This window comes from Anguilla rostrata, chromosome 13 (genome assembly GCF_018555375.3).
Source record: "Anguilla rostrata isolate EN2019 chromosome 13, ASM1855537v3, whole genome shotgun sequence".
Lineage (NCBI taxonomy): Eukaryota > Metazoa > Chordata > Actinopteri > Anguilliformes > Anguillidae > Anguilla > Anguilla rostrata.
This window is the reverse complement of record NC_057945.1, coordinates 19,345,942-19,356,384: the sequence shown is the minus strand read 5'-3', so window position 1 is coordinate 19,356,384 and position 10,443 is coordinate 19,345,942. Positions and strand designations below refer to the sequence as shown.

The following is a 10,443-nucleotide window of genomic DNA, read 5'->3' as shown; positions in this document are numbered from 1 at the left end:
CAATTTTCAAAATCCAGTCACAATCCATTATGGACAATGGTGAGACTTGCATTTAAACTTAAACCTTTGTATTTATATAGTTGTGCAGGATATATGTAGAACTGCATGCCTAAGCAATTTTCCTCAGTAAATCTACTTGCTCAGGTGTTTGCATGTGAGCTCTCCCTTGGCTGGACTGTGGAGTGACAGAACAAGCTTCAGAGCTCGGATCAAGCTTCAGTTGCATTAGATATACCTGCAGCTGCACGTGCCAAGTTCACATAAATACATAAAAAACCTTATACACAAAAAAGAGGTATACACTTACCTACACACAACCTTCATAGGCAGAACATAACGCCTTCATTAAATATTTATGTCAACGCAAACACTTGTGGCAGCTAACGCAGTACTATGTTACTATCTGTCAGGCGTCACTGTCATCCAAATGATAATGGCATGATAATTGTTGTGCACGATATGCCGATTAGTGCTTCTAATAGAAGCAGCTCTGTTTTCTTTGGGTGGATGCATAAACTGGGATTTTGTTGGACGAATTGCAGGTAACTGTTTAGGTACTATGTCTGGAAATAATTAGCTGCACCTCCATTTGTGTTGCTGGAGGCCAGAAGTTGAGAAACTAGCTCCCCACACTGACTGCAGCCACTGACTGCAGTAATGCCATCCTACCACCAGAGCGAGACAGAACATCACAAGGCTTCACCCTTCACAGATCTTTAGCACTACCAGTACATGTGCGACTGGAATGCTGTAAGGGTAACCTCCTCGTATTGTCCAATGTCTTTTTACTGGATGGACAGGGACCGATACATTGGCATCAGTCTTCTCGTACGAATCAGGGCAAGATAGCTAAAAAGCTCATTTCTCAGAAAGTGCCCTGGCTGTTGGCTTTGAAACGTCATAGCCAACTAATCTGCCAAAATAATTTTCTTATCCCCACCAGGGAACTGGTTGCACGTGATTACTACAGAAGCCACTTGAGGGCAGTGTTGGGATTGTTTTAAGATTCTTTCTAGGGCTAAAAATCCTTTACAATTACGAAGTAAACGAGATACATACCTACGTATTTTAGTATTTCGCCACTTATTGTTTTGTAGGTTCAGTGAAAACCTAAATAGCGCGATAAGTACAAAAATAGAGTGCAACACATTTTTTGTGCATGTTATGCACATATAGCGAGTGTACGCGTTCAAAAAGTGCCTACATCAGCCATTCTGTTTGCTTAAAGGTTTTAAAAACGCGTTCAATAGATCATACCTTATGGAACTGGAGGTTAATCTTGCTACTTTATGCTCCACAGTCCGAATCGTAAAATTGGTGCATTACAGCTAGCAATATATTATGAAAACACCCTCCTTAATTTTTATGTTGCTTTTAAATATTATACTTGGGCATATAAAATTAAGAAATTAGGCAGTAAAACCTATTTAAAATGCAATACGACGGATTCATATTCTAAAGAGTCGCTGACAGACCATTTATGCGCGTGCATTTAAGTTGCCTCTTCAGGAGCTCGGCGACTGTCATAACTCAGTCGCGAATCCTATTTCCCCGGTACTTATGCTAATCAACTGACTTGCACTCTTCCCATTGGAGAGAGACTGTTCGTCCCTCCTGTTACATCAGGCAAAGGGGCTTATAACGCTAAAGCGGAGCATATATGACGCAGTTACCAGACGCTTGGGTGAGGAGGAATGCAGTCCAGTACCTCTGCTGCGCAGAGCTGGCAAGTTGCTTTGTGAGCGAAAAGTCACATCAGCATTTTTCCCTCTTACAGCCTCCGTTTGCTGTTAAGGGGTCTTTTCCTTTATTTGGATCTGACGGGACTCTGCATAGGTTAAGCTACTTCAGCTGACGTGTTTCGCTGTCGGTTATTATACTGCTTGGGCATTGAAATAGTCATTGTGACGCAGGGATTCGTAGGGTATAAGATTTTAAAAGAGTTAAAAGAAAGATGACGACGGAACTCAACGTGGATCTGGGGCTGCAGAACAGCCATTTGGGACTGGGCTGCGTTAACAACTTTGACCTAATGAAGTTCGACGTGAAGAAGGAGTCTCTTGTCGGGCTGGAGCGTTCTTCTACGCGGGAGTGCAACCGACTTACGTCCACGGGCTCCGTGTCCTCCACCCCGGCCAGCACACCCTGCAGTTCGATACCTTCCTCGCCGAGCTTCAGTCCAACGGATCAGTCTACGCAGCTGGAGGAGCTGTACTGGATGCCCGGGGGCGGCTATAACCAGCATATTGATGCGCTGATGTTGGGTCTCACACCAGAGGACGCAGTGGAAGCTTTGTTTGGCGCCGGGGCCCACGGGCAGCTACCACCTGCCCACACCCAGCAGCACCTCCAGCGAGCGGATTTCGAAGGCTATAGAGTGGCAAGCAATCTCCACGGTCACGGCCATGCCCCACAGCACCACCAGCATCCGTATCTGGGGATTCCCAATCACTCAGACGTTCTGTCGGGTCACCCAGGCCAGCCTCACCCTCACCACAACCAGAGCCCCAACAGCCCTTCTCCAAGTTCACCCGAGCCGCTCCATCAGTTCCACCACCATCAGGGCCACGGCGGGGTCACTGATACCGGCCTGGATGATCGCTTCTCAGATGACCAGCTGGTGTCCATGACCGTGCGGGAGCTCAATCGGCAGCTGCGTGGATGCGCCAAAGATGAGGTTGCCCGTCTGAAGCAGAAGCGACGGACCCTGAAGAACCGGGGCTATGCGCAGTCCTGCCGCTTCAAGCGCGTGCGACAGAAGCATGTTCTGGAGCACGAGAAGACTAGCCTGGTAACTCAGGTGGAGCAGCTGAAGCAGGAGCTCACCCGGCTGGTCCACGAGAGAGACGCCTACAAACTCAAGTGCGAGAAACTGACCGGTGTGAACGAGTTTCGTGAGGCAGGGTCCACAAGTGACGACCCGTCCTCACCCGAGTTCTTTGTCTGAACACTTAGGCTATGTTTTTTGTCTGAACACGTTCGTTCAAAAAAGATTCAGAAGAGAATGATGATGATTATGACCGGTGCTAAGGTCAACTGTATTATCAGCAAATACTTTAAAATTAATAATCGCATATATTTTAATATCTCAATTCAGCTGTTATCTGGTATAGGCCCTGTCGTTGAAAACGTTCCATTAACAGCGGCGTATCCTTAGGTTATCGTTGCCCAGTGTGGAAAGAATGTTTATTTTTATCATTGGGCACATAATTAATATGGACCTGGACATTCGCATACCTGTGCAAGCCATTGGAAGCTGGGCGTGATGTTGGTCAAATTTCCCAAACAGAAAACAACGTGACTTGCACCGTCAGCGTCACTCTACATTTCCCTCCTAATACTACGGACTGCACATGTGCCTTGCTTGCAAATAGCTAGATGAATTTGGGATTTTTTTGTGGAATCTCGTTAGGTTTATAGGCCAAATCTTTAAATTGCGTTAACATACTAATCATGCATGCTGGACATGTATGGGGGAAAAAAACATATTTTGTATTAGTTTTATCATTTATCTGGAACGCATGCAAGTGTAGGCGAGTTGATCTCAGATCATATTGTGTCGGGGTTATAGAATTATATTTTAATCTTTGTTCATGTAGCTAGTAGGCCTATATGTAGCCTAGCTTGAAAATGTAGCCTACATTTTAAAGTGGGCAAACTCGTTTGTGGTCTGATATTTTTATTGCACCAAATTAGGCCAAGTCTGTATTGTTAGGCATATTAATACAAAATATATAGCCTATGCGGCGCTAAAAGATCAAATGCAGTTATATATGTATAGGTTATTGTCGCCACTTATAGCCTACATTTACGCTCCATAGACTGGAATGTTTTTTCTCTCTCTATCTCTCAAAACAGCTGATAGACTAAAAGAGCTGTTTCGTATATCCCAGTTTTGTTTGAGATATAGGCTATTTTAATTTAAACTTTTCTCTCATGACACATTGGTTAGACGCGGGGCGGTATATACCAATGAATTTTTTTCTGTCTGTAAGGACATTTACTGCGTAACGCATCTTTTGTTATAGAATCGTAGTGTCAGTATCCAGACCTCAAATTTCAAGGACATATCACTTGGTGAATTATCAGTAATACGAGCCTTGGTGTCAGTGCGGTTCGCAGTGAATGGTGAACAAAGCTCCCTTGGCTGAAGTTGAACACACAGACTAGGCTACTTCTTTTTATGTACAAGTATCGTTGTTCCCTTTTTCTGCTGGTCAGTTGGAAATGATTCTGTATTTGAAAGTCTGATATTAAAATATACATGACGTAGGCTTACGTTTATATTTTATGATTATTCTATTTGTTGTTTTATTACTCGGGGGTTCTGGTTCTGCTGGCCAGACACCTACAGTAGACTTATTTTTTATTTTTTATTTTTAATTTTTAAAAATGTTTTAAATGAACATATTTTCCAAGTATTGACGAGTTGTGTTTTTAACCATCACTGGTTTGCCACTGATTCAACTGTGTTGAAATCAGGTCTGAGCTGCAGCTGCGGTCGTTGTTTTTAATTCGATTTATTTTAAAAGGGAAGCAACTTGTGTTTTATATGAATGGGAAAGGGGATAATCGAACGTTGCTTGTGATGATTTATTGTGATTCAGACTGGTTTCTGTTGCATTTCATGTTTTATTGCTTTTTTTTTTGGGGGGGGGGGGATTTCACATTTTAAATATTAAAGCCATTGAAATGTCATTTGTCTGTCTGTTTGTATTTTTGTATTTTTGCTGTTCTTTCACTGGCATCATCGTGTCAGCCCGGAGAATTAACCAAGCTTTTCTGAACAATTGAATAGCCTAGTCAACCTCGCGCTGCTGGAAAGCTCACGAGTCCCCTGCCCCCACCATCGCACACGTGACACTAATATGCTGACAAAGACATTGGTTGCGGAAGCGTCAAGGGAAGCTACGCAGTTTTAAAGTAAGTTAAAGTTCAGCGATCACCGAGCCACACCAAGTACTGTTTCGCCTCGTGACGAGCGTCTATTTCAGCATGCTGCTGGACAGCATGAACGCGTTATAATACAGCCCGAGAAATCTTTCTGTATTACTGCGTTTCTGTATTACTGTATTATGTGCGTAATTTATTACTGACATTGTCCTTAAACCCTTAAATTTTTTCAGTTTAAATTTTCTTTACAGCATTTGGGACAATACATTTGTGGAAAGCCATAGTCATCCTCACACCACAGAAGTGAGCTGTTTTATGTTTCTTTATTACACAGAAGAGTAATAGTGTGCGTCCTCACATCACAATGGTAGCCTATTTGCTGAGCTGTAGATCCGCTCAGAAAGCACATCTGGCAAGCATATAGCCTATGACAGATCTCATGTCATACTCATTCTCAAACGCACTGTTTGGGGTTTATCTCACAAATATGTTATCTTATGTCACTTCAGATTAATCTGGTAATTTAAAATATATTCATAATTTCTTTATTTTACCCTTTTCAACAAGTTATGTCAACTAAGAACTCAATTATCATTTGGAGAATAACTGAGGGTAGGGAATGCATGGGATTGGGTAGTCATTCAGATATAGGAAAGGTGATTAGGTAGCCAGATGCACATAGCCAGTGTTAGGGGAATTTGAAAAGACAACTGGGTTTACTCTTTTGAAAAGTGTCATTGGGTCTTTAATAATTACAGTGAATCAGGACCTCATCTGATATTATTTGTGTCTGTCACTGCTTTGCTGTGTTGGTATAAATGCATATGCATGTACAGTATGTACATGTGTGTGTGGAAAAAGAAATACCCTTGTTTGATTAATGTATTGCTATTTATATTTTGAACTGTCAAAAATCTGCATCAAATTGAGATATTTACAATAAATAGTGAAAACGGGAGCAGAGTGTGTTTTTTCTGTATTACTTTTCTATATTACATTTATTGATATGTTTATCATTTTCTTGAAGACCTGGATCAAATATGTATTTGAAGAAGTTCAATCACATGATGGAAGTATATGTTCTGAATATTTAGTGAAAATAGATGTTTCTTTTAAGTGTCTTGTAATTAGGAATTTTGCTAGTGTCTAAAGGATTGAAGAATTTCAGATATATTATTTTGCAGTGGCACGTGTCCTATGAAGTCAAGTTTGTTCTGTGTGCGTGGTGCTTCTTCTCAAATGTGGTGGACCAGTTCCGCACGTTGCGCTCAGTTCCTGGTTTGGGCACGTGCCCTGCACTGGGCTGACTTGCAGAGGGTCCTGGGACTGTGACCTCATCTCTCTATAGTAGAGGTTGACAAACCCGCCAAGACCACTTCCCTACTCCCCTTGATTAATCCATCATACATTTTGTTTATTTTAATATTTTATTTAGGCACACATTAAGCATATTGTAGAAAGAGGATACTGTGTTAATACCCCTTAATCTATGTGTGAGAAAAACCCTGCCGGTGCTTATTTGCAGGGCTCCTGTCTAGCGTAGTGGAAAAAGGTTTGATCACCCCCTTCCCCCACCTATATTTTCCCATAGGCAGTTTAATAAAATATGTCCTTTATGTCCTTTCATGCATTCTGGTCTACTCTGCTTTAGCTTCACTTGTGTGAGTTTATCTGGTAATCATATATATATATATATATATATATATATATATATATATATATGTAGTGCACATGTGAACATGTCACTGTGTAACCCTGCTGGTTGCTCTAAGGTTGAGCACTGTTCAGAGTATAGAATGCATTATGTCCATTCTGCTTCCCAACCCTTGTTTTTATACTTTGAGAGGGTGTGGGGGTGGAACTTTCCGGACCACTGGGTGCTTTGCAGGGAGAGGCCAGGAGGTGGTGGAGGACATGGCTTCGTCAGTTAGGTGCCTTGGCCTATCCCAGTTCCCTCAGTCCTGTTAGCAGTAAATGTTCAGGCACATTTGGAGGCCCTTTCAGAGATTCCTTTGAAGAGTGCTTCCTCCTTTTATTTTTTACTTTTTTTACTGCAGGATGTAGTTGTGTGTCGCTGGGAGATGGTGACAGTAACATTGTGGTGGGGGACAGGATTCCTGGAAATGAGAATGTATGAGTGAAAGGTAACCAGCTGGAATAAATTCCACCCCACCCTCTCTCTCTCTCTCTCTCTCTCTCTCTCTCCTTCCTGTGTAAAAAACCTTTCAGCCCTTTCTGTCTCTCAGTTGTCAGCTGCGCCATGATGCTGAAAGTGCAGGAAAGACAGCAGCAGCTTGTGCACACAGTGTGAGTATTTATCCATATCTATCACATGGAATTACAGCCATGGCTTTTATGAAGGGTCATCATGGTAAACCCTGCCATCTGCTGTAAGTTGTGAGGGTTTTACCTCCCCACACACCAGAGAGAGCCCAGATAGGAGCACTTCCACAATAATAATGATTCTAAAGGTCCTCTTCCCGTCAAAAGCACGAAAGCAGGAAAGCAAAATGTATGAAAGCAGCAAAGACAAAAAAAAATGAAATGTGTGTGTGTGCGCACGCATGTGTGCATGTGCACATGTGTGGTCCTTGCTCAGATTCAATGCTGAAGTGTATCTGCAAGAGACGAGATCCAATAAATCCAAAGGAAATCTGAGGGCATTAATAAAATAAAGCTGTTGTTTGTTTGCTCACACTTGCACACACATACAAATACACTCACACATGCTCATACAAACACACATACCCATGTCAACACACACTTGCCCATACATGCACATAATGTAAACACACATACATACAGACACATCAATGTACATCCATACATACATGCATACAGTACATAGAGACATGCACACACCCTGTTTGAATCACCAGTGACTGGGTCACTCCTTTAAGGCTGAACTTTGACCCCATATGACAGCTTCCTTACTGTTTAACAGACAGCTGAACTGCGGGGGAGTGGCGAGGGAAAATAAGAATAAAGCATAGAGAAGGTAATATTGAGACAAAGAGGGGAGAGAAAGAAAGAAGGAGCAGAGGCAGAGAGAGAGGGAGTGAGGGAGGGAGAGATAGTCACTTATGTAAGGTAGCTGTGTAAAGCATATACATCTGTTAGCTGCGTCATGTGTAAAATTTCTCAGGCTAGAGATTTTCCAGGTGCAAAGAGAGAGATGTACTATAGGAGAAACAGTTGTACTTGTGCTATCAGTGTGCACTGACAAGGACAGGACAGTTTCACATTTACTTCTGAGCTATTTGCAAGAGACAGCATGTAGACATTGGCTTCATCTATCAAGTAAGTTCTCATTATTAATTGTTAATTTAATATGCAACATTCATCAACATTCTCATTACAAAGAAAATTGCAACAGTACCTGTCTTTAACATAGGTTTGTTGTTTTTCAGGACCTGGCTAATAACCCCTTATAAACACTTTCATAAATTATATTTTATTAAATTATATAACTTTTTAGAGTTTCATAAATTTTCTCGAACATCATAAACCATTAGTCCTACACTCATTTGCAAAGGCTAGTTGGTGTTTGCTTTAGAGCAGGGACTGCAGCATGTGTTACGGATTTGGTCATTGCTTAGTGGGCCTTTATTATATTAAGTTTATAAAAGTCCTATAGAAAATCTGAGGAAGAAGACATAGGTTGTGCCTTTGAGTACCCTGTGTTGCCTCACAGAGGAGAGGTCTGAGTGAGAGGAAGGCCAGTGATTCACAATTGCATGGTTTCCTGTTTCACTGCTGCATGGTTTCCTGTCCAGCTCTCATGATGATGTCATAAGACTCTTGCAGTTCCACACTGATTCACCGCTGCATGGTCTTCTGCTAAGATCCAGTGATAATAACATCAGAATGAGATGTTGGTGTCACTACATTTCCAGTAAAAAAAAAGAAAACAGAAAGCAACTCCACCAACAGAGTATATTTGTAGGAAGAAACAGAACAACCCCAACGGCGATGGGCGGATACTTTCTGACAATACATCTGGGAGCCCTTTTTTGATGAAGGGACTATAGCCAGAGCTTTTGCTCATAATATATACATTCTGGGGTTGATCATGTTATTACATAAATCAGTAATACAGTACAGGGAAATTCACTAAGAATTTAGACTGGAAAAAATTTCACCTAAAAATGGAAGGATTCTTACATAAATTCTTATATACATTGGCAGCGCAAGAGTGCCAAGTGACTCTCTGCCTCATTTTGAATATATATTTTTCTGTGGTCTGTACAGTAGTGTTTATTAGGAGTGCATTTCTTACCCAAGCCCTTAGTGATCAGTCTTAGAAATTCAAAAATCTTCCATTGCGTGCTGTATTTTATCAATAAATTTAGTTAAATTTCAATACCCATTTTTCTGTTTTCTTGGCCTTTGTGTCCATTTGCCATTAAAACAGTCTCCTAACATGAATCTATGATAAAATAACATACAGAGAAAGTTTGTACTGAAAAAAAAAATAACACCTGATGCATATATAGGTCTTATATAGTGGATTATAGGCCTACATATACAGTACTAAATAATAAAAATCAGAGGGCACTCAAAAAAAGTTTAGACCCCTGCAAAATTTCCTCATCTAATGGGTGCATCCCTGTTTTTATTGAAAGCTAAATTTTCATTATTTTACTTTTGTAAAGCAGTTCATGTTACAGCAGGACATGAATGGTGTCATATACTGTAAATGTTACTATATTTATTATAAGTAACAGGCCCAGATTGGATGTCTGATGTTGCACTGTGTAAATATGTGGCCCATGCATGCAAGTACAGCTTAGTGATGTGATGGACATCTAACCTACGACTGTAGGACCACTGTTCTGTGCCTGAAGGGAGGACATGAGTTTGGAGTAAAGACAGAATCTTATCTACTTCTTTGTCTTCTCAATCTATGTATAACTTCCTCTTTTTGGGTTTTATTCATTCTGCAAAACCAAGAAAGAGAGCGGAAAATTACAGAATCAAAACTCACTGCGGGTTTTTCCTCTTTCTCTTTTCTGTTGAAAGAAAGAAACGCAAGCCTGCTTTTTGACTCATCAAACACGGGTTACTCTTGAACTCTGAAAGCGGCCCCTGCCACACTCAGAATTGTATGGAAAGGGTGTTGAAGCAGAAATATGAAGAAAATGCGGGATGCATTGTTTAATGATTGCCATCAATGTGTCAGCTGTGAGATAGTGGAACCAACTGATGCATTTTTTTGCAATAAACTCTTTATTGTAGATTTTGTCAGGGGTGCATAGATACAACAAAAAAGCAGGTAGAAGTCCATGTCTCATTTAAATTATAAAGTATAAAAGTACAATAATATCATTGTTTCTGTGCCATAATGCATAGTTCTGCACCCTCTCATATATTTCCCACCCACCCCTCTGCCCTCATAATATACCCACTTAAAAAATACATAATTCAGCCAATGCACAAATGTACCTGTATAGCTCAACACACCAAATCCACAATGTTAAAGTACCATACAAAACTATACACAAACATTAGAAATAAAATTTTATATATACTAGAATAAGTTTGATAACA

The 10,443-nt window shown here is 40.9% G+C and overlaps 1 protein-coding gene across 1 annotated transcript; it reads left to right on the top strand.

Moving 5' to 3' along the window:
* Positions 1 to 1,645: 1,645 nt before the first annotated feature.
* On the top strand, positions 1,646 to 5,851 carry mafbb (v-maf avian musculoaponeurotic fibrosarcoma oncogene homolog Bb). Its single transcript, XM_064306652.1, has one exon. The coding sequence runs from the start codon at positions 1,955 to 1,957 to the stop codon at positions 2,945 to 2,947; it is 993 nt and encodes a 330-aa protein (XP_064162722.1). The 5' UTR covers positions 1,646 to 1,954; the 3' UTR covers positions 2,948 to 5,851.
* Positions 5,852 to 10,443: the final 4,592 nt, after the last annotated feature.

Bases quoted from the DNA above. Each gene is read 5' to 3' on its own strand.
- mafbb (XM_064306652.1), top strand. From the start codon at position 1,955: ATGACGACGGAACTCAACGTGGATCTGGGGCTGCAGAACAGCCATTTG.